The sequence below is a fragment of the Macaca thibetana genome, chromosome 18 (assembly GCF_024542745.1).
Source record: "Macaca thibetana thibetana isolate TM-01 chromosome 18, ASM2454274v1, whole genome shotgun sequence".
Taxonomy (NCBI): Eukaryota; Metazoa; Chordata; class Mammalia; order Primates; family Cercopithecidae; genus Macaca; species Macaca thibetana.
In genome coordinates, this window is record NC_065595.1 from 47,310,672 (window position 1) to 47,335,360 (window position 24,689).

Here is a 24,689-nt window from a genome sequence, read left to right on the forward strand (position 1 = left end):
TCATTCCTGGGACAAACAATTTTTTAAAGTTTATTGTAATTTAATATATTTCTAGATCTTTTTTCATAATCATTCATTTAGGATTTTTGCATCTTTCTTATTCAGTAACATTGGCCCCTATGTTTTCTGAACATTTCTTGTCTTGTTTTGGTAATAAGGGTTTTATAACTTCAAGATTGAATTATAGAGTGCTTCTTTATTTTCTGTTCTTCAAAAAAAGATAATAAATTTTTATTATTGTTTTCTGGAATATTTGGCTAAAATTACCTCTTAATTTGGAGGGATATAATTATTGATACAAAATATTGACCTTAGTACTATTAAGTTTTATGTTTATCTTCTATTCACTATTGATTAGCGAGTTATAATTCTTTCTTTTAAAAATCTGTTTGGTTAAATATTAAATGTATTGGTACAATACTGTTAATAATAGTCTTTATTTTTATATCTATATGCACTTTTTTCTTCTTTACACTTATAATATTGTATTTCTTCTGGTTCTCCTCTGTTTAGTCTTGACAGTCTTGCCAGAGGTAATTCATTTGTGTTAAACTTTTCAAATTGCTAAGATCAAAACTTTTTGATTATCTCTAGGTTTTTGTTGTTATTTTGCTTTATATTTTATTAATTTGGAATGTTATTACCTTCCTTTTCTTCCTTCTACTTTCTTTGTGTTTGCTCTCCCACATGTTTTAAATTTGGTTACTTAGATCACGAATTTTCAGACTTTTTTCTTTTTTAATATAGTTATCTCAAGCTGTAAGTTTCCCTTGAAATAACAAAGAGATAATAAAAAGGATTGGAGGGTCAAATCAAATCAGACTCATATAAAGTGTGTAGCTTTGCTAACAATTTTAAGGTTATAGGAAATTCTCAAGTACATTTGAAGCAGGGAGACATCTGGGACCATCAGAACAGCTCTCCACATCCTGTCTCACCTGGTTGGATGTGCTCTGCTCCAGATTAAAGAATGATGTGTTTAAGCATGTATGTGCAGCCATGCGACTCATTCAGAAGACTGCCCTCTAGTCATGAAACAGCTTCATTTTTTATTAAGGTAGTTTAATAGTTAACATGATGTTTTTCAGGGAGCCATATCCCATAAACACACAGGTTCAGGTTTGTTTATGGTTATAATTCAAACAGCCAAAAACAACCTGCTAAAAGTTTTCTGTTGATAAGAACTCTCCAGTTAACAAATGTCAATTAGTATGTTTGCCAGAATGTCTGTTATTAGCATGTTTGCTAGGGAATTTGACCTGGTCGCCTGTTTCCTTTCTTTGGGGGCCTCTCTTTTACTCCCCATGGGAAAGTATGGATTATAGACTTGCAATAACTTTTAGATTTAATTGGATTTTGATTTACTTTTGACTCATATTATTTAGACCTATGAAATATTTTAGTTAAGAGTTTATTATCTGTAAAATCTACCTCATGGATTATGTGACTGAGATCCACTATATGTTTTCACTAATTTTTTTTTCCTTTCTTTCTTTTTTTTTTTTTTTTTTTTTTTTTTTTTTTTTTACTGAGACGGAGTCTCACTCTGTCACCCAAGCTGAATGGAGCGCAGTGGCACAATCTCGGCTCACTGCAAGCTCTGCCTCCCAGATTCACGCCATTCTCCTGCCTCAGCCTCCCTAGTAGCTGGGACTACAGGCGTCCGCCACCGCGCCTGGCTAATTTTTTGTATTTTTAGTAGAGAGGGGGTTTCCCCATGTTGGCCAGGAAACTAATAACCAAAAATTATTAGTTTCTTGGTTTGTTTTTGCTTTATTATTATAGCCTCCTAGTGGCTGTGAAGTGACATTTCACTTTTTTTTTTTTTTTTTTAATTAGTAGACTGTCTTTAGAGTATTTTCAGGTTTATGGAAAGCTGGTACGTAATACAGAGCTCTCATATACTCACTATTTCCTAACCTACATTTACGGTTTCCAGTATTAACATCTCGCATTAGTGTTGTATATTTGTTAAAGTTGATAAACCAATATTGATACATTTTTATGAACTAAGGTCCGTGGCTCATTCTTTGCGTGGTACAGATCTGTGGGTTTTGACAAATGCGTAATGTTATCTCATGCTTCTCAGGCTTCTTTCCACCTTAGATTTAACAAAAAGTCTAGAGGGGCTGAAGTGAATATTTCGCTTCTCCCAACTGGTTAGTCTTTGTTAAGGTAGTTTCCCTTGAGGGGTAGTGATAGACAGAACCGTCCAGGCATATTTCAGAATGGCAGTTCTTACCCTGGGAATAATCGAAAATACTTACTTTTCCCCTTCTAGAAGTAGGAAGTATTATTCCCCCAATTTCAACTGTGAGAATATGGTGGAGCTGGAGATAAAAGTAAAAATATACTTGGCCCTCTAAGACTGACTCCCCAGAAGTTTTTAACTCTCAAACTAGTCCACACTCAGCCTCCAATAGTTAATCAATTAGATTTTACACTTTTCTACCCATTTTTGGCTCCAGCAACTTCTGCATTAGCCTGACCCTCCAGTTTTTGGGGTGTCAGTTTGCATTGTAACCTTAATTCCCTGATGGACCTAAGAAAAATTGTTGAGTTTTTCCATTCAGTTTTTTCTTTTAAGAAAAGCTGAATCCTGACTTTCAAGATTTTTATGTGTCAAAGTGTAACTATAATTTTCAAACTGATTTTGACAAAGGTCTATTTGCTTTATTCCTCTATATGAACCATTTGTTAGGTTTGGTTTTGTTTTGCTTTGATGTCATACATTTTTGTTGAAAACTGGGCATTTAAAATAATAGAATGTGAAAACCTGTGGACATCAGATTCCTGTTCTTCTCTTTTTTTGTTTTGAGATGGAGTCTCGCTCTGTCGCCCAGGCTGGAGTGCAGTGGCCGGATCTCAGCTCACTGCAAGCTCCGCCTCCCGGGTTCACGCCATTCTCCTGCCCCAGCCTCCGGAGTAGCTGGGACTACAGGCACCCGCCACCTCGCCCGGCTAGTTTTTTGTATTTTTTAGTAGAGACGGGGTTTCACCGTGTTAGCCAGGATGGTCTTGATCTCCTGACCTCGTGATCCGCCCGTCTCGGCCTCCCAAAGTGCTGGGATTACAGGCTTGAGCCACCGCGCCCGGCCATGTTCTTCTCTAGGGTTTGCTTTCCCTGCTGATTTTTGTAGTTGTTAATTTAGCAACTTTTCTGAATTAGTTCTCTGAAGCCGATATTTTTTTTTTGTTCTCTGTGGCCACCCACTGAAATCTCTATCCAGTTGGCTTAATGGTCAATTAATGATTAAACAGATACTTCTCTACATTCCTGGAATCAAATCTCTCAGACTTTGCTAAGCATCTTTATGTGCATGTTAGGATACGTCTTCAACACTCATCCAAGGACTTGGCAGCTCAGCCTTAGCCTTTCCTTCTGGCACATGCAGAGTCTCAAGGTCAACCAGAGGTGAGAAATTAAGGCTTTCATGAGTCTTTTTGTGTGTGTGTTCCAAATCCTCAAATGATAAAGGGAATTGGTCATATGGGTGAGAGATGAGACTGAAGTAATTGTCTGTTGCACTAGTTCTCAGCTAGAATTTGTATTACAATAACCTGAGGAAAAATTTTTAAAAATCTACAAGTCTAGGCTCTCCCCTGAGGATTTTGATAGAGTAAGTCTAATAAAGCCTGGACATGTATGTTTACAAATATTTCCTTGAAGCCAGGCATGGCAGTGCGGCAGCTGTAGTCCCAGCTGCTTGGTAGGCTGAGGTGGAGGGATTGATTGAGCTTGGGAGTTTGAGTATAGCCTGGGCAAATAATGAGACCCCTCCTCTAATAGTAACAACAACAACAACAACAACAACAAAGTCCTCAAAATCCAGATACTATTCTGGTTACGAACCACTGAATAGATAAGTGTAATATGTAAATTCTCATGTCTCAGAAACGTAAGAGATCTCTAGAAGAGTTGGATTTTGATAGATGCTAATTCCTTTAAATGTATTCTTTCTAATAATATTAGCCCGACTTTTTCCTGATCATGCTTGCAGTTTTGGAAGTGAAGTCTTGCAGGACGTAACCAGATATGTCTAAAAGTGACGATTCTTTAGGAATGAGGCTTGCAGAAAACTCAAACTCTCTTCTTCCTCCTCTGATGTCATAAATGTGGACCTTTATTTTTCAAGGCTCTGTTGACCTTCAGAGTCAGGGCTGGGACCAAGGAAATTTAAAATGCCACAAATGTTTGTGTTCTTACCAAGATTTATCTGTTTTTCTTGAATAGTTGCTCACATGGTTACTGGAAGCCTTTGCTATATTTCTGGAATTCTGAAAATGTTTATTTTGACAATTTTGCCTTTTTTAATCTTTGCATTCATGGAGAGGTAGATTTTTCAAAGGTCCTTACTTTATCATTTTCTTTGATATCTCTTTTTAACTTTTGTCTTTTATCGGTTTTTGTTTCAAGTTAAGTATTCAGAATTGGAATTTGGGGGACACAGGCTGTGAACATTTGTGTGGCCTTCAATATTTATTTTATATTGTTTTCCACAAATGTACCTCACATTCAACTGTGTATCACTATTACCACAACATATTAATACCAGATTTTATTTGATTATTATTAAATAGCTAGTTTATTAAATAGAAAAATGACCACAATTGCTCTACTTTACATTTTTATTACCAAAGAATATAAATAATTTCCATGTGTTCATTTAATTATTTAATCTTCTCTCATGTGGACCTTCTGATGATGGATTATTAATAGTTAACATTTGCAACTTATATAAATAAAACCTGAAACCTTTATATATTATTTCTTTTTGTGTCATATTTAGTGAAAATAATTGCTCATCTACCTTATGAATTTCTATCTTGAGTCAAAGAAGATAAAATTACCATGTTTCATATATTGTTAAATTATTAAATCTAAATGCATCATTAAATGTTATATATATCATGTTAACTTTTATAATTTTAGTATCTTTTGAAAAATTTTAAATTCTGGAGTTCATCAGGAATTTACATTAGAAAATTTGTTTGCTGATAGAGTGGTTTTGATGAGCACATGCTGTTGGAATTTTGCTCCTGGAATATTGTGTAACAATACAGTTATCCACCAAGGCAGAAACATGAATTAGAGCATGAATTTATTTGAACCAATGTTTTTCAGGGTCTGTTTCTTGTGCAGCTTTGTAGAAACTGACTATAGGCACATCTCATTTAATTGCACTTCACTTGATTGCACTTTACAGATCCTGTGTTTTGTTTTGTTTTGTTTTGTTTTGTTTTAATTTGAGGTTTGTGGCAACCCTGCTTCCAGCAAGTCTATTGGCAGCATTTTTCTAACAACATGTAGAAAAACTTCATTTATGTGTGTGACATTTTAATATTTCCTGCAATATTTCAAAAACTTTTTCATTATTTTTCTATCTGTTATGGTGACCTGTGATCAGTGGTGTTTGTTGTTACTATTGTAATTGTTTTGTTGTAACATGAACTATACACGTATAACACTAACTTAATCAATAAATGTTGCATGTGTTCTTACTGTTCCACTGTCTGTGCCCCACATCTCTTTCTCTCTCCTGTAGCCTCTTTGTTCCCTGAGACACAACAATATTGTACTTAGGCCATTAGTAACCTTACAATGCCCTCTAAGAGTTCAAGGGGAAGGAAGAATTATGTGTCTCTCACTTTAAATCAAAAGCTAGAAATAGTTAAACTTAGTGAGAAAGGCATGTTGAAAGCTGAGATAGACTGAAGGCATAGTCTCTTGTGCCGAGCTGTTAGCCAAGTTGTAAATGCAAAGGAAAAGTTCTTGAAGGAAATTAAAAGTGCTACTCCAGCGAACATATGAATGATAAGAAAACAAAATACCCTTGTTGCTGATATGAAGAAAGTTTTAGTGGTCCGCATAGAATATCAAACCAGACACAACATTCCCTTAAACAAAAGCTTAATCAAGAGCAAGGCCCTAACTCTATTCAATTCTGTAAAGGCTAAGAGAGGTGAAGAGGCTGCAGAAGGAAAGTTGGAAGTTTGCAGAAGTTGGTTCATGAAGTCTAAGGAAAAAAGTCATCTCCATAGAATAAAAGTACACAGTGAAGCAGCAAGTTATCCAGAAAATCTGGCTAAGTTAATTGATGAAGGTGGACGTGCTGAACAACAGATTTTCAATGTAGGCAAAACAGCCTTTTATCAGAAGAAGATGCCATCTAGAACTTTTATTGCTAGGGAGGAGAAATAAATGCCTGGTTTCCAAGCTTGAAAGGACAAGCTGAGTCTTTTTGTCAGAAACTAATGCAACTGGTGACTGAAGTTAATGCTTATCTACCTTCCCCAAAATCCTAGGGCCTTTAAGAATTATGTTAAATCTCCTCAGCCTGTGTGCTATAAATGAACCAACAAAGCCTAAATGATAGTACATCTGTTTGTACCTTGGTTTACCGAATGTTTTAAGCCCACTGTTGAGACCTACTGCTCAAAAAAAAAAAAAAAAAAAAAAAGATTTCTTTAAAATATTACTTCCTCTGACAACATATACATCCAAGAGCTGAAATGGAGATGTACAAGGGGATTAATGTTGTTTTCATACCTGCTAACACAATATCCACTCTGCAGCCTGTGGATCAAGGAGTAATTTTAACTTTCAAGTTTTATTAGTTAAGAAATGCATTTCATAAAGCTGTAGCTACCATAGATAGTGACTCCTGTGATGGATCTGGGTAAAATAAATAAAAAACCTTGAGGAAAGTGTATACCATTGAGAATATTCATGATTCATGAGAGAAGGTCAAAATACCATTAAGAGGAATTTGGAAGAAGTTGCTTTCAACTCTCCTGGATGACTTTGAGGGATTCAAGGCTTCAGTGGAGGAAGTTACTGAAGAAGTGGAAAGAGCAAGAGAACTGGAATTTGAAGTGGAGCCTGAATATGTGACTGAATTGCTGCAATCTCATGATAAAAGTTTCATGGATGATAAGTTGCTTCTTGGGAATGGGCAAAAAAAGTGGTTTCATAAGATGTACTCTATTCCTGTTGAAGATACTGTAGACATTGTTGAAATGACAACAAAAGATTTAGAATACTGCATAAACATAATTGATAAATTAACAACAGGGTTTGAGAGAATTGGCTTCCATTTTGAAAGAAGTTCTACTCTGCATAATATGCTATCAAACAGCATCACATGCTACAAAGAAATCTTTTGTAAAAGGAAGAGTTAATCCATGAGGAAAACTTCATTGTCCTACTTTGAGAAATAGCCACAGACACTCCCACCTTTGGCAACCACCACCTTGATCAGTCAGCAGCCATCAACATTGAGACAAGACCCTCCATCAGTGAAAAGATTATGACTTGCTGAAGGCTCACATGATCATTAACTTTTTTTTTTTTTTTTTTTTTTTTTTTTTTTTTTTTTTTAAGACAGTCTTGCTCCGTTGCCCAGGCTGGAGTGCAATGGCATGATCTAGGCTCAGTGCAACCCCCACCTCCCAGGTTCAAGCAATTCTCTTGTCTCAGCCTCCCATGTAGCTGGAACTATAGGTGCCTGCCACCAGCTAAATTAGCCCAGCTAATTTTTGCATTTTTAGTAAAGACAGAGATTCACCTTGTTGGTCAGGCTGGTCTCAAACTCCTGACCTCAGGTGATCCACCCACCTTGGCCAATCATTAACTTTTTAAAACTAAATATTTTTAATTAAAGTATCTTTTTATGGTTTAGACCTAAACAATATTTAGACAATGTTTAGAAATATTTTATTGTTTTAGATATAATATCACATACTTAATAGACTACAGTATAGTATAAATATAACTTTTCTATGCTTTTAGAGACCAAACACTTTGTATGACTCACTTTATTGCAGTTGTCTAGAACTGAACTTACAATATCTTGGAAGTATGCTTGTATTCTTGGTGTGGTCATTATTTCACTCTAATGTGTTCCCTCATTCCTCCTGTTACTGTGTTTTTCATTCAGTAAATATGTATTAACACTTACTATGTCTGGGGTTCTTTGCTACTTGCCAGAAATACAGTGGCTGTAAGTAGATATACTCCCTGCCCTCATGAAACTTGTGTGTTGAAGGAGAGAGACGTCATAATTTATCTTGGTAATTTAGGAAAATCGTTATGAATGCTGAACTTTGGGATATTCTGTTTTTGCATTTCATATGATGATTTTCTATTAGCACAAATCTCAATTTTATAATTGTAAATTGTAGATTTTCTAGTGTGAATCTAAATTTTTTAAAAGAATTCTTTGAGATACCTAAAATATTTGTAAAATTATCTGATAGCTTTTTAAAATTTTTAATTTTTGTGGGTATCATATCTTATGGAATATAATTTATTTTCATATGTCTGTTTTTGTATAGAGAAGAAACTGTTTCTTTTCATTGATCTACACATTTATTTCTTGCAAGTCTTTGAAATATATCCTTAGAATATTAGACATATTCAGATATTTAAAGGACAAGGCCCTCTCTCCACTACAAATACGTGCACATATTTGCCATGATTTTTAGATTTTTTGATATTATTGCTCATTTTTAAAATTTAAAAATAATTATTGAGTCACAAATAAAATAGGCCTAATATTTTTATGGGTTATTAAACTGGAAAAAAGAGACACTTTTACAATGTTTATATTCCTAATGTGAACCATAATTTACATTCTTGTTTGTTTCAACATTTTTTTATGTTCTAGTAACGTTTTATACTACCAAAATTTTTTTAAAGCCTAGATATAATTATTAAATATGTTCCTACATAGGTTATACTTTTGTAACTATAGTGATATGTCTTTAGGGTTTATTTTTATGTCATTGGTGTTGGCAATGCTGTCTTTTATAAAAATCATGCTATATTATTTGTGACATATATGTAAACTTTTTAATCAGTTTGATTTTGTACTGAGGATTTTCTAGAGATGCAGTTATGACATGCATAAATAATTGCATTTATCTTTCTTCATGTATTGTGTTTTTTCAATAAACTGGGCTATGTCACAAGGCCAATCTTACCATACTGTTGGATTTTTTAAATCCATATATAATATAACGTTGGAAATTAGATTAAACCTTCATTTAAGTTCTCTTGAACACGAAACCGAGAAATTACACAGAAAGCTTCTATTAAAATTGTGAATCTATTTATCATCCCAGAATGTCACCCATGATGACCTCCCATTTCCTTCCACAGTGTTTTCTATCAAACACCCTTTTGCAGAGAAACACCATCAAACTTTGTCTTTCTCTTCTACTTACCCCCTCAGCCCTTTCTTATGTAATTTAGCATATATGTCTTTATTCTGATGCTTATTTTCTTCCTGTACCCTTACTAGTGCAATATAGGGCAGAGTATTTGACTCAGGAAGCAAATATTTTACTTATTTTATTTTACCTTTTATAGGTTTAACATGTCAGGAAGTAAAGGCTCTCAGAGAAAAGGCATGGTCAAAGACAAATGAAGGTATCCAAAAGCTACTATATATAATTTTTATCTCTTTTTTTCTGTCACATATTATTGTTTTTCAAAAAATTATAAGCATGAAAATAATTTCAGGCATTCTTCTGTTCTTCCTAATTGATGTTCTGTCAGTGAATATAATTGTAACACTTCTTTAAAAAAATACTTATCTATTGCTAGTGTATGTTATATACTCCATTTCCTGTGTTCCCTTTTTCATTTTGAGTAATGCATACTTAAGAGTGTTCAAACTTAATCTGTGGGTTTTTTCATAAATGATTATGAGGAAACATCTGTGTCACCTTCACTCACTCCACACATAGACATGCCCGGCGTTTCAGATGGTCTCCCTGTACTCTCCTGAATAATACTTTATGCCCTCCACTACCTGGGCTTTTGTGGTGCTAATTTCCTTTTCTTTTTAATTTTAACTGTAGGGTTCCATATGTATGCATCCCTAAAGATATAATTTAATTTTGCATGCTTGTTAATTGAAATTAAACTGAGTTAATATATGTATGTTGCTGCCTTTGTTCAACATTACTTGTTATCTTCATCCTTGTTGTTACCGTTTTTGCTCAGTGTAGTTTGTGGCTTTCATCCATTTTGCTGTACCATTGTCCAATACCATTCATTACATTTTTTGTTATTTTGAATAATGCTCCTAAAAACATCCTTGTACATATATCCTGTGTGAGTTTCTCTAAGTCATACCTATCAGCAGAACTGATAAGTATATGGTATATCTGTCGTTGACATTATGTGATAATGCCAAATTATGTTCCAAAGTAATGACATGAATTTACAGTGACATAACAGTGTAGGAATATTCAAGTTGCTCCATTTTCTTCCTACCACATGACATTGTTAGACTTTTAAAGTATTGACAATCCCCATACTATGTAGCAATGTCTTATTGTGGTTTCAATTTAAATTTCCCTGATTATTACTGATGTTGAAAATTTTTTCATGTGCTTTTTTGGCATTTTGAGTTCCACTTTTGCAAATTGACCGTATCTTTGTTCTGATTTTCTAATGAGTCATTTGTCTTTTTTCACATTGATTTTTAGGAATTTCTTGTATGGTATGAATACTAGTTCTAAATCAGTCATATATTTAACTAATTTTTTTTACATTTATGCCTTTTATTTTTAATCTATTTATATTGCCTTTTGATGCACAAGCATTCTTATTATTTTTTCAAGTCAAAGCTTTTTACGTATTATTCAAGGAAATCCTAGTCTAAGGTCATGCAGATATTTGTCCAAATCATCTTCTAAGCATTTTGGAGTTTTGACTTTTACACTTAGATTTTCAATCCACTTGGAACTGATTTTTGTATGTTATTTAAGTTATGGTTTCTACCTTTCTTTTGTGTTTGATTACTTTGACTCTGTACTCCTTATTGCTTTTGAAAAATTATTCATGGGTATTCCATGATGCTTAAAATACAGATGACTTCTTCCAGAGTATACTTGTTTTTGCTTCTGTCAGGAACATAGTGCTGTACCAATATGGCACAAACTTAAAACAACTTCAAGCATAGAGGCTTCGATGGAGTGTCCAATGTTGAAAACTCAATCTGCAAATTTCAGTGATGAACAGCCAAAGTTTTAATGTCACAGGGGTGAGGTTCTCTGCTTTTGTTTTTATTTTTGTATGTTTAGTGTATACTCAGAGAAAATATCTCTACAATGTCTTGAGTTCTGGTAGAGGCCATTGGGGTCATTATTTCTGGTTAACCTTTACTCTGAGGCTGTAGCCATTTGCTGTCCAAACTTAAAATGAGTTTTACAATTGAGTTGGGAATTAAGGCATTCTAATTTTTTTGTGCTATAGACCCTTTTGAAGCCTATTGAAGCTTATACTCTCTGAATGAAAATTATATTTTTATTATTTGTCATTAAAATTATATTTTAAATATATTATAAGAGGTACAGAAATATTTTGAAACTCAAGTAATTTTTTCCCCATCCAATTTCACAAATCACTTACATTTTGTCTATGGACCCTGAGACTAGGTTGTCTTTTTATTTTGTAAAACTTACAAGTCATCAAACCCAGCCCAAACTTTCTAGGAATTGTCAATGACTTTTGTGTCAAATGTCATTTTGCATCCTGTGCTCCACTTAAAAGTATAGTTTCTGCTCTTCTTTATATTTTTGTCCTAGTAGTTTGTAACTATCTCGTTCATATATGTGTGTGTGTGTATATATATATATATATATAAAATCCTATTTTCAGTGGAAAAGTAGATCTGATAAACCTAGCCTGCCATTCCAAGAAATATGTGTTATATATAGTATTATTGTGTATTGAATTATGCATTTATAATAAGAGGAATTTTTCTGGTTTATATAATTTAACAAGTTTAATCCTCTTCTGAGTTTTATTTCTTCCCAAATTTGGGAGATAATGTGCTTTAGGACATATTCAAAGAGTGTGCTATTTAATATATATTCCAAGATATGCTTAGGGAAAAAATAATTCTGAGGTAAAATAAAACTGAGAAATTTTGTATAATTTATATTTTTCTTGAAGGTTCTTTTGATGAAAACACTTTGAAAACTCTAACAAGTCTTGCAATGAAAAAACCTTCTTAAGTAATATGTTATTTGAGTATAGAACTGCATCTTTCCATACTTACAAGAATCTCTTGGAATTATATATTGTAAACAGGTTTTAAAGAGTGCTAGTATAGTTTAAAGACTGGAACTAGAAACAAAGTTTAAATTTTAGTTCTATCACTTACTAACTTTGTCAACCTGGTTTGGTTCACTACCTTTCTGGGCCACATTTTACTCATGTGTAAAATGAAAATTAATGTGTGTTATTGTAAAGATTAAGTATCATAGTATAATAAATATGTTGAAGTCAACTGTCATGTATATATTCAATAAATATTAGTCATTCTCACTTTAATTTGAGATTTTTTCATCCTCATTGGTTTAATAAATTATGGTAAATTTATCCTACAAGATACCATGAAACTGATGTTTTATGTAATGTAATATAATTCTAGGTGTATAATTTACCATTATGTTATAAACTTCTAAGAAGTAAAAAACTACCAATTAAACTATTACACATACCAACCTTGAATTTTAAGATGTATCCTGATGTGACTGATCTTAGTGTGTGAAAAAAAAATTTTCTAACAACTTGAAATATAAAGTTGAATTTGCACTATGGTTTAAAATTGATAAGGAATCTCTCCGTCCTGAGAATGAAAGAAATGTATGTATATGTGTCTCTTTATATATATTTTATATATATGCATATACTTATGTACACACTCATTTAACAAACAGAAATGAAAGCATAGGTCCACAAAAATATTATCCCAGACCATTTATATGGCTTTATTCATAACAGTGAAAACTGAAAACAACCTAAATGTCCATCAGCAGAAAAATAGATTTAAATAAATACTCTGTAGTTATGCAATAATATAATGTGGACCAGTGAAAAAGAATGAGCTGCAAATACATGGAGTAACATTGGTGAATCTCAAAAATATATTGAACAAAGTCAGATAAAACATACTTGATACATTTAATTTCATTATTACAAGGTCCAAGAAAAAGACAAAACTAAACTATAGTGGTAAAAATCAAAATAACAGTTGCCTATAGTAGGCGAGAAACTTTCAGGGGTGATGGAAATTTTTTCTAGCTTGGATGTCATGGTAGTTACATTTATGTACACACTTATCAAAATGCATTAAATTATAAATTTAAGATGGCATTTTCTTGTATGTATGCTATAAAATAAAAAGTAGTGTTTTACTCTAAAACCATTAAAACATTTTTATATATTATAAATACATATACCATACATACATAAGGTTTAAATGCTTGCAGAATGACTTATGTTAACATATACTAACAGTTACAGATAGAATATACGTTAAAGCTCACTAAAGCATAAAATAAGGCATACATATGAAATATTCTCATAGGTATAAAGTATCTGGAAGTACACACAAGAAAATTGTAACGTTAGTTGCCTACTGATAACCAATCTTGAGTTGTGGTGTCCACTTTTCTTTTGTGTTTGATTCACTCTGTACTCCTCATTGATTTTGAGAAATTATTCATGGGAAGACCATGATGCTTTCTACTGGATTACCATGGGAGCGAGAATGGCATGGTGACTTTTCAAGTAACTGATGCATTAATTTTCTTTTAAACTTTCAAATTAATTTTAACACAGTCTTATAGTGTATGAAATTTTGTTGATTTTGTGTTATTTGCACTTAATATTTCCAGTTTTATTTATTTTATTTTTTAGAGAGAGGGTCTTGCTTTGTTGCTCAGGTTGGGGTGCAGTGACACAGTCATGGCTCATTGCAGCTTTGAACTCCTGGGCTCAAGTGATCATTCTGCCTCAGCCTCTGGAGTAACTGGGACTACAGGTGCATGCCACCATGCCCAGCTTTCCAATTCTATATTTTTAATTCTTCTTTTTAAAGAATCGTGTGTTAGGTTTACACAATTCTGATTCTTTCGTGTCAGCCTCTGACTTACACAAGAATTTGATTGTGGAAACTTTATTCTTTTAATACTCTGAACATACCACAAAACTGCTACATTGCAAACTCCCCAAATCACTGGTTGGGGTACTGAATGTAGGGATTGGAGTCATCAAGACTCAGGCAAGTTGTGGGAACATCCGTCTGAAGATTAGAGTAAAACTAAAGTTCAAAGATAATACTGAGGTCTTAATTATGGGAAAACCTCATCTCGTCATCACAGAGTCTGAAGGAAGTGATTAGAGAAGGGGACTGAAGTTGTGGTTACAATGCCAGAAGCTCAGCAGCTTGGAAAACAGGACATTTGCTTCTAGTGCTCTATAGTAAACAAGCCTCTGTGGGTTGGAGTGGCTGATATATAAAGGAGACTTTTTTACAGTTTTAGAATTATTTATTTCTGGCCAGGCATGGTGGCTCACGCCTATAATGCCAGCACTTTGGGAGGCCAAGGTGAGCAAATCACCTGAGGTCAGGAGTTCGAGACCAGCCTTGCCAACATGACAAAACCCCATCTCTATTAAAAATACAAAAAATTATCCAGGCATGGTGGCGTGCACCTGTAGTCCCAGCTACTTGGGAGGCCGAGGCAGGAGAATCACTTGAACCAGGAGTCGGAGGTTGCAGTGAGCCGAGATCACGCCATTGCACTCCAGCCTGGCAACAGAGCAAGACTCCACTTCAGAAAAAAAAAAAACTTATTTATTTCCTATGTTTCCCTTTAATGTCTTAGTACACATATATACTTCACTTTTACCAGTATTTTAAATGTTATTTATAATTAAACATTTAAGTTCTGAATGTATTTCTGTTTTAAACACATTAACATTTCTTTACAAAGTGTTTCCTTTTTAATATGTATTTTGTATGACATGGAATTCTTCCTTGACATATTTGTTATTTGGAAATATACATTAAATTTCCAAATACCTTTGAATTAACTTTATGTGACAAATTTCTAATTGTACAGTAGATTAATTATATAGTGCAGCTAGTTTCTACTTATTAAATTTTTTTGAATTATTGTTGTCTAAGATACCTACTTTTACTACCTTTAAAATGATATAATCTGTATCTTTTTGCGATTTGTAATCTGTATATCAGTATTACCTTATTGTATTCATCACATCCTATATGTCATTTTGTTATTCTGAACTTCATATGCCACAGATAAATGGCAGTTATTTAGATTTTTCCTCTATATTTTTTCTCTAAATTTCTCTTTATGTTAAAAAATAAGATTTTTTTTCTAATATAATGTGCTGTTTTATTACACACATATAGATTTTTTTATTATTATCTATAACTTCAATTGTAAAGTAATAACTCTTGGTGTTGTTGAGCTTAAGTTCTAGATTTGTTCATATTTAGTCACATCAAGTTTTCTTTTTCAGAAAATAATTGTATTTTATTTATATTTTTTTTCTGTATTATTTTATAATTGGTTCTTTTTGGGTAAATTTAGTCATTTATATATTATAGTTATTTGATTAGCACTATCTTTTATCATTTTTACATGTTTCGAACAATTTCCTATTGAATATTTTTGCTATAAACTTACTTTTGCCTTCTTTTATGCTTTCTTTAATGCTTTAGTGAGCTTTAACATAAGTATTCTATCTGTAACTGTTAGTATATATTAACATAAGTTATTCTGCAAGCATTTAAACCTTATATTTATATATGTATGTATGTATGTATTTATAATATATAAAAATATTTTGATGGTTTTAGAGTAAAACACTTTTTTATTTTATAGCATACATACAAGAAAATGCCATCTTAAATTTATAATTTAATGCATTTTGATAAGTGCATACATAAATGTAACTACCATGCCATTCAAGCTAGAAAAAATTTCCAACACCCCTGAAAGTTTCTCGCCTACTATAGGCAACTGTTATTTTGATTTTTATCACCATAGCTTACTTTTGTCTTTTTCTTGGACCTCATAATAATGAAATTAAATATATCAATATATTTTTGAGATTCACCAATATTACTCCATGTATTTGCAGCTCATTCTTTCTCACTGGTCCACATTATATTATTGCATAACTACAGAGTATTTATTTAAATCTATTTTTCTGCTGATGGACACTTAGGTTGTTTCCAGTTTTCACTGTTATGAATAAAGCCATATAAATGGCCTGGGATAATATTTCTGTGGACCTATACTTTCATTTCTGTTTGTTAAAAGCTTAGGACTGGAGTTGCTGCATTGTAGTGTAGATATATTTAGCTTTATAAGAAAATGTCAAATAAATGATAACATATTTTTATATTTTAGAATTTTGAAACACTTCTTCAGAGATTGTAAAATAAAACATTTCCCCTCTCTCTACCTGTCCTCTTTCTAAAAACAACAGTCTCTTAATCTAGCAATTATAAATCCTACATATCTTATGTATTTATAATTATAAATCCTACATAACTTATACAGGATATATAATTGTAAGTAAATCCTACATATCAATAGTTAACATAGTTAAGATATATATATGTGTGTGTATATATATACACACACACACACACATACATCTCATTTTTAAAAAAAGGTGACCAAGCTTACACACAAATCTCTGCCTTGCTAATTTTCACATAGTGTATCCTGGATACATTCTATATCAACACATAATGACTTACCTATTTGTTTTTAACAGTCTCATGCTATTTTGAATACCTTCTTATGAAAGAGTCAAATCAATTGAAGAGCAGAGAGAAAATATCTGAAGATATTATACTGTGGGTTTTGATTAATATTTGTATCATAGTTGTTTTTCTTTTAAGGAGAGCACTTCCGTAACATAGTTTTTACATGGTGGTGCTTACTTTAAAATTTTCTATAATATTAACTACTCTCTAAAATATGTGTTTTTTCTTTTTAAAAGACAATGCCACGTCTCAGAGTTTGGTTCTATATGGAGCCTCTAAGGAGAACAGTGAAAGTTTTCATGAAAGTAAAATGACAAATACTGAAGGTGAGGACTGAACGTAAATCATATAGTAAACTATATAAGCTATATTTATACTCCCTCATTAGTTTATGATGTCAATACTATTTCTATTTTGAACTAAATCCTGCATATCATTAATAGTTAACATAGTAAAGATATATAATAGTAAAGATATAAGGTAGTATATTGTATCAATAGTATATTGTTAACATAAAATCTGAGTTTATGATTGTTATGTAATTTCAGAAATCTATGAATTTTAAAATAAATTCTTAACCACCCAAGCTGTGACTGGCCTGTTCTAGATAGAACATTTACAGTTCATTGAGGACATGTTTCTTAGAATAAAAAGAAGACAGATGTTTTGGGGGTGTATTTTTCATTTTTTAAATAATCATTTTATTTTATTTTCTTAAGTTCCAGGGTACATGTGCAGGATGTGCAGGTTTCTTACATAGGTAAACACATGCCATGGTCAATCCATCACCTAAGTATTAAGCCCAACATGCATTAGCTCTTTTCCCTAATGCTTTCCCCCACCCCGCCCTCCCCCTGCAGGCCCCAGTAAGTGTTCTTCCCCTCCCTGTGTCCATGTGCTCTCATTGTTCAGCTCCCACTTACAAGTGAGAACATGTAGTGTTTGGTTTTCTGTTCCTGCGTTAGTTTGCTGAGGATAATAGCTTCCAGCTTCATCCATGTCCCTGCAAAGGACATGATCTCGTTCCTTTTTATGGCTGCATAATATTCCATGGTGTATATGTACCACATTTTCTTTATCTAGTCTATCATTCATGGGCATTTGGGTTGATTCCATGTCTTTGCTATTATGAATAGTGCTGCAATGAGCATAACTCATGCGTGTATGTTTATAATAGAATGATTTATGCTCCTTAGGTTGTATACCCAGTATTGGGATTGCTGGGTCAAATGGTATCTCTAGTTCTAAATCTTTGAGGAATTGCCACTGTCTTCCACGGTGATTGAACTAATTTATGCTCCTACCAACAGTGTAAAAGAATTATTTCTCTGCAACCTCACTAGCATCTGTTGTTTCTTGACTTTTTAATAATTGCCATTCTGACTGACATGAGATGGTATCTCATTGTAGTTTTGATTTGCATTTCTCTAATGATCAGCGATGTTGACCTTTTAAAAATATATTTGTTGGCCACATGTGTGCCTTTTTTTTTGAGAAGTGTCTGTTCATATCCTTTGCCTATTTTTTTAACAGGTTGTTTTTTTCTTGTAAATTTGCTTAAGTTCCTTGTAGATTTTGGATATTAGACCTTTGTCAGATGGATAGATTGCAAAAATTTTCTCCCATTCTGTAAGTTGCCTGTTCGCTCTAATGATACTTTCTTTTGCTGTGCAGAAGCTCTGTAGTTTAATTAGACCCCATTTGTCAATTTTGATTTTTGTTTCAATTGCTTTTGGCGATTTCATCATAAGGTCTTTCCCCATGCCTATGTCCTGAATGGTATTGGCTAGATTTTCTTCTAGGGTTTTTATAGTTTTGGGTTTTACATTTAAGTCTTTAATCTTGAGTTGATTTTTGTATCAGGTATAAAGAGGGAATCCAGTTTCAGTTTAATGCATATGGCTAACCAGTTCTCCCAGCACCATTTATTAAATAGGTAATCATTTACCCATTGCTTGTTTTGTCAAGCTTGTCAAAGATCAAATGGTTGTAGATGTGTGTTTTTATTTCTGAGTTCTCTATTCTGTTCTGCTGGTCTATGTGCCTATTTTTGTACCAGTTCCATGCTGTTTTGATTACTGTAGCCTTATAGTATAGTTTGAAGTCAGGCAGCATGATACTTCCAGGTTTGTTTTATTTTTTGCTTAGGATTGTCTTGGCTATGTGAGGTCTTTTTTGGTTCCGTGTGAATTTTAAAATAGTTTTTTCTAATTCTTTGAAGAATGTCAGTGGTAGTTTAATGGAAATAGTGTTGAATCTATAAATTGCTTTGGACAGTATGGTCATTTTCATGATATTGATTCTTCCTATCCATAAGCATGATACACTTTTCCATCTGCTTGTATCCTCTCTGATGTCCTTGAGCAGTGGTTTGTATTACTCATTGAAGAGGTCCTTCATTTCCCTTGTTTTCCTGGGTATTTTATTCTCTTTGTGGCAATTGTGAATGGGAGTTCATTCATGATTTGGCTCTCTGCCTGTCTGTTGTTGGTGTACCGGAATGCTTGTGATTTCTGCACATTGATTTTATATCCTGAGACTTTGCTAAAGTTGCTTATCAGCTTAGGAAGCTTTTGGGCTGAGTTGATGGGGTTTTCTAGATATAGATCATGTCATCCTCAAACAAAGACAATTTGAATTCCTCTCTTCTTATTTGCAAACCCTTTATTTTTTACCTTGCCTGATTGCCCTGGCCAGAACTTCCAACACTATGTTGAATAAGAGTGGTGAGTGAGGGCATCCTTGTCTTGTACCCATTTTCAAGGGGAATGCTTCCCATTTTTGCCTGTTTAGTATGATATTGACTGTGAGTTTGTGATAAATAGCACATATTATTTTGAGGGATATTCCTTCAATATCTCACTTATTGAGTTATTTACATGAAGGGGTGTTGAATTTTATCAAAGGCCTTTTCTGCATCTATCGAGATAATCATGTGGTTTTTGTCTTTAGTTCTGTTTACATGATTAATTACATTTATTGATTTGCGTATGTTGAACCAGCCTTGCATCCCGGGGATGAAGCAGACTTGATCATGGTGGATAAGCTTTTTGATGTGCTGCTGAATTTGGAGCTGAGATTTCTGCATAGATGTTCATCAGGGTTATTGGCCTGAAGTTTATGTTGTTGTTGTTGTAGTATCTCTGGTGTCAGGATGATACTGGCCTCATAAAATGAGTTAGGGAGGAATCCCTCCTTTTCAATTGTTTGAATAGTTTCAGAAGGTATGGTACCAGCTCCTCTTTGTACTTCTGATAGAATTCAGCTATAAATCCATCTGAATGTAGGCCTTTTTTTAGTTGGTAGGCTATTTATTACTGCCTCAATTTCAGAACTTGTTATTGGTCTATTTAGGGATTCAAATTCTTCCTGGTTCAGTCTTGGGATGGTGTATGTGTCCAGGAATTTATCCATTTCTTGTAGATTTTCCAGTGTATTTGCATAGAGGTGTTTATAGTATTCTCTGATGGTTGTATTTCTGTGGGGTCAGTGGTGGTATCCCCCTTATCATTTCTGATTGTGTTTATTTGGATCTTCTCTCTCTTTTTTTAAAATCAGACTCACTAGCAGTCTATTCTATTGATTCTTTTTAAAAAAAAAAAAAAACAGCTCCTGGATTCATTGATTTTTTTTGGAAGTGATTTTTTTGTGTTTATCTCTTTCAGTTCTGCTCTGAGATTGGTGATTTCTAGTCTTCTGCTAGCTCTGGAGTTTGTTTGCTCTTTGTTCTCTAGTTCGTTTAGTTGTGATGTTAGGGGGTTGATTTGAGATCTTTCTAGCTTTTTGATGTGGGCATTTAGTGCTATAAATTTCCTACTTAGCACTGCTTTAGCTGTATCACAGAGATTCTGATACATTGTTGCTTTGTTCTCATTTGTTTCATAGAACTTCTTGATATCTGTCTTAATTTCATTATTTACCAGGAGTCATTCAAGAGCAGGTTGTTCAATTTCCATGTAGTTATGTGGTTTTGAGTGGGCTTTTTAATCTTCAGTTCTCATTTGATTGCACTGTGGTCTGAGAGACTGTTTGTTATGATTTCAGTTATTTTGCATTTGCTGAGGAGTGTTTTACTTCCAATTATGTGATCAATTTTAGAGTAAGTGCACTGAGAAAAATTTATATTCTCCTGTTTTTTGGGTGGCAAGTTCTGTAGATATCAATCAGGTCCACTTGGTCAAGAGCTGAGTTCAAGTCCTGGATCTTTGTTAATTTTCTCTCTCAATGATCTGTCTAATACTGACAGTGGGTTATTAAAGTCTCCCTCTATTATTGTGTGGGGGTCTAAGTCTCTTTGTAGGTCTCTAAGAACTTGTTTTATGGATCTCAGGGCTCCTGTATTGGGTACATATATATTTAGGATAGTTAGCTCTTCTTGTTGAATTGAACCCTTTAACATTATGTAATGCCCTTCTTTATCTGTTTTGACCTTTGTTGGTTTAAAGTCTAGTTTTTCAGAAACTGTGATTGCAACCTCTGCATTTTTCTGCTTTCAATTTGCTTGGTAAATTTTCCTCTGTCCCTTTATTTTGAGTCTATGTGCATCTTTGCATGTGAGATGTGTTCTTTGAATACAGCACACTGATGGGTCCTGTCTTTGTATCCAGTTTGCCATTCTGTGTTTCTTAATTGGGACATTTAGCCCATTTACATTTAAGGTTAATATTGTTATGTGTGAATTTAATCCGTCATCATGATGCTGGCTGGTTAATTTTGCAAACTTGTTAATATAGTTGCTTCATAGAGTTGTTGTTCTGTGTACTTCAGTGTGTTTTTGTAGTGGATAGTAATAGTGCTTCCTTCAGGAGCTCTTGCAAGGCAGACCTGGTGTTCACAAAATTCCTCAGCAGTTGCTTGTCTAAAAAAAGATTTTATTTCTCCTTCACTTATGAAGCTTAGTTTGGCCTAATATGAAATTCTGAGTTGAAGTTTCTTTTTTTAAGAATGTTGAATGTTGGCCCCCAATCTCTTCTGGCTTTTAGGGTTTCCACTGAGAGGTACACGGTTAGTCTGATGGGCTGCCCTTTGTGGATGACCTTGCCTTTCTCTCTGGCTGCCCTTAACAATTTTTCCTTCATTTTTACCTTGGAGAATCTGATGATTATGTGTCTTGGGGGTAAATCTTTTCATGAAATATCTTACTGGGGTTCTCTGGATTTCCTGGATTTGAAAATTGGCCTGTCTTGCTAGATTGGGGAAGTTCTCCTGGATGGTGTCCTGAAGTGTGTTTTCCAACTTGGTTCCATCCTCCCCATCTCTTTCAGTTTCTCTAATCAGTCATAGGTTCAGTCTCTTTACATAGTCCCATAGTTCTCAGAGGTTTTGTTTGTTTAATTTCTTTCTTTTTTATCTGATCTTGTTTGTCTGCCTTATTTCTGCAAGAGAGTCTTCAAGCTCTGATATTCTCTCTTCTGCTTGGTCGATTCAGCTATTGATACTTACGTTTCCATCATGAAGTTGCCGTGCTGTGTTTTTCAGCTCCATCAGGCCATTTATATTCCTCTGTAAACTGGTTATTCTAGTTAACAGCTCCTGTAATCTTTTATCATGGTTTTTAGCTTCTTTGCATTGGGTTAGAAGATAATCCTTTAGCTCAGTGAAATTCATTATTACCCACTTTGTGAAGTCTACTTCTGTCAGTTCATCCATCTCACCATTGGCTCCATTCTGTGCCCTTGCTGGAGAAGTGTTGTGATTATTCGGAGGAGAAGAGGCATTCCAGCTTTGAGGATTTTCAGTGTTTTTGCATTGACTTTTCTTCATCTTCATGGATTTTTCAACCATTGATCTTTGAGGCTGATAAACTTTGGACGGGGATTTTGTGGGGTCTCTTTTGTTGATGTTGTTGTTGCTTTTTGTATGTTTTTCTTCTAATAGTCAGGCCCCTCTTATGCAGATCTGCTGCAGTTTGCTGGGTGTCCACTGCAGACTCTGTTTGCCTGGGTATCACCAGTGGAGGGTGCAGAATAGCAAAGATTTCTGCCTGCTCTTTCCTCTGGAAGCTTTGTCCCAGAGGGGCACTGACCAGATGCCACCCAGAACTCTCCTGTATGAGGTATCTGGCGACCCTAGTTGGGAGGTCTCATCCAGTCAGGAGGCGTGGGGGTCAAGGTCCCAGTTGAGGGGGTCGTCTGTCCCTTAGTGGCTGTCCCTTAGTGGAGCTGGTGTGCTGTGCTGGGGGAGTCCCCCTTGTCAGGATCAGCTGATCTCTTCAGAGCAGCCAGGCAGGAAATACTAAGTCCACTGAACCTGAGACCACAGTCACCCCTTCCCCAAAGTGCTCTTTCCCAGGGAGATAAGAATTATGTCTGTAAGCCCCTGACTGGTGCTGGATCACCTGCAGAGAGACCCTGTCCATGCCCAGTGAGGAGGGATCTAAAGAAGCAGTCTGGCCACAGCTGCTTTGCTACACTGTAGGGAATTCAGCCCAGTCCAAATGTCCTCATCTATAAATGACCGCTCTAGGAGTGTCTGCCTTATGTGGTTGAGATAAGGACTGAAATACGCCCTGGTCTCCTGCAGTACCCTCAGGCTTATTAGGGTGGGGAAAAAAACCGCTCCCTGGTAAATTTGAGGTCATACGGTTCTGTGCTCTCGAACCCTGTTTTCTGTTGTTTAAGATGTTTATCAAGACAATACATGCACAGCTGAGCATAGACCCTTAGCAGATATTTTTTGATTTTGCCCTTTGCCTTGTGATCTTTATTGGCCTCACAAGCATGTGATCTTTGTTCTCCTTTTTGCCCTTTGGAGCATGTGATCTTTGTGACCTATTCCCTGTTCATACACCCCATCCCCATTTGAAATCCTTAATAAAAACCTGCTGGTTTTGCAGCTTAGGTGGGCATCACGGTCCTACCAATATGTGATGTCACCCCCAGAGGCCCAGCTGTAAAACTCCTCTCTTTGTACTCTTTCTCTTTCTCAGCCGGCCGACACTTATGGAAAATAGAAAGAACCTATGTTGAAATATTGGGGGCGTGTTCCCCCGGTACCCATGGAACATACTCCAAGATTGAACACATGCTCAGCCATTAAGCAAGTCTTGATAAATTTTTAAAAATCAAAATTATATGAACCATACTCTCAGGCCACAGTAGAATAAAACTAGAAATAGAGTCTGGGTGGATTGCTTGAGTCCAGGAGTTTGAAACCAGCTGGGGCAACATGGTGAAACCCTATCTCTACAAAAGATACAAAAAATTAGCTGTGCATGGTGTCACATGCATATATTCCCAGCTAATTGGGAGGCTGAGGTGGGAGAATCACTTGAGTCCCAGAGGTCAAGGCTGCAGTAAGTTGTGATCATGCCACTGTACTCGAGCCTGGGCAACAGAGCAAGACTCTGTCTCAAATAATGTAAAAATAATAAAAATAGAAATCAATACCAAGATCTCTCAAAACCACACAATTACATAAAAATTAAACAAATTGCTCCTGAATGACTTTTGGGTAAACAGTGAAATTAAGGCAGAAATAAAAAAGTTATCTGAAAATAAATGAAAACACAACATACCCAGATCTCTGGGATGCAGCAAAAGCAGCATTAAGAGGAAACTTTGTAGTGCAAAATGCCCACCACAAAAGTTAGAAAGATCTCAAATTAACAATCTAACATTACACCTAGGGGAACTGGAAAAACAAGAACAAACGACTCCAAAATTAGCAGAAGAAAAGAAATAACTAAAATTGAATAGAAGTGAATGAAATTGAGATCCAAAAATCTACCCAAAGAATCAATTAAACCATAAGTTGGTTTTTTGAAAGGATAAACAAGATTGATAGACCACTAGCTAAATTAACAAAGAAAAAAGAGGTATGACACAAATAAGCACAATCAAGAACAACAAAGGTGAAATTACAACTGATGCCACAGAAATACAAAAGATCCTCAGAGACTGTTGTGAACATCTCTAGTCACACAAACTAAAAAAGCTGGAGGAAATGAATAAATTCCTAGAAACACATAGTCTCACCAGATTGAATCAGGAGTAAGTTGAAACTCTGAACAGATCAGTATTGAGTTCTGAAATTAAATTGGTAGTAATAAGCCTACCAACCACCAAAAGCCCC

The 24,689-nt window shown here is 34.5% G+C and overlaps 1 protein-coding gene across 7 annotated transcripts in view; it reads left to right on the forward strand.

The window, feature by feature from the left end:
- The window catches only part of CCDC178 (coiled-coil domain containing 178), a 515,084-nt gene that overhangs the window by 33,315 nt on the left and 457,080 nt on the right, over nucleotides 1-24,689 (forward strand). For 6 of the 7 annotated variants that reach the window (XM_050768096.1, XM_050768095.1, XM_050768092.1 and 3 more), the window contains 2 exons: nucleotides 9,374-9,433; nucleotides 16,853-16,942. In XM_050768096.1, the coding sequence (XP_050624053.1) occupies nucleotides 9,374-9,433; nucleotides 16,853-16,942 (150 nt within the window). The remainder of the gene's footprint in view (nucleotides 1-9,373; nucleotides 9,434-16,852; nucleotides 16,943-24,689) is intronic. The other variant, XM_050768097.1, reaches the window with a different exon arrangement.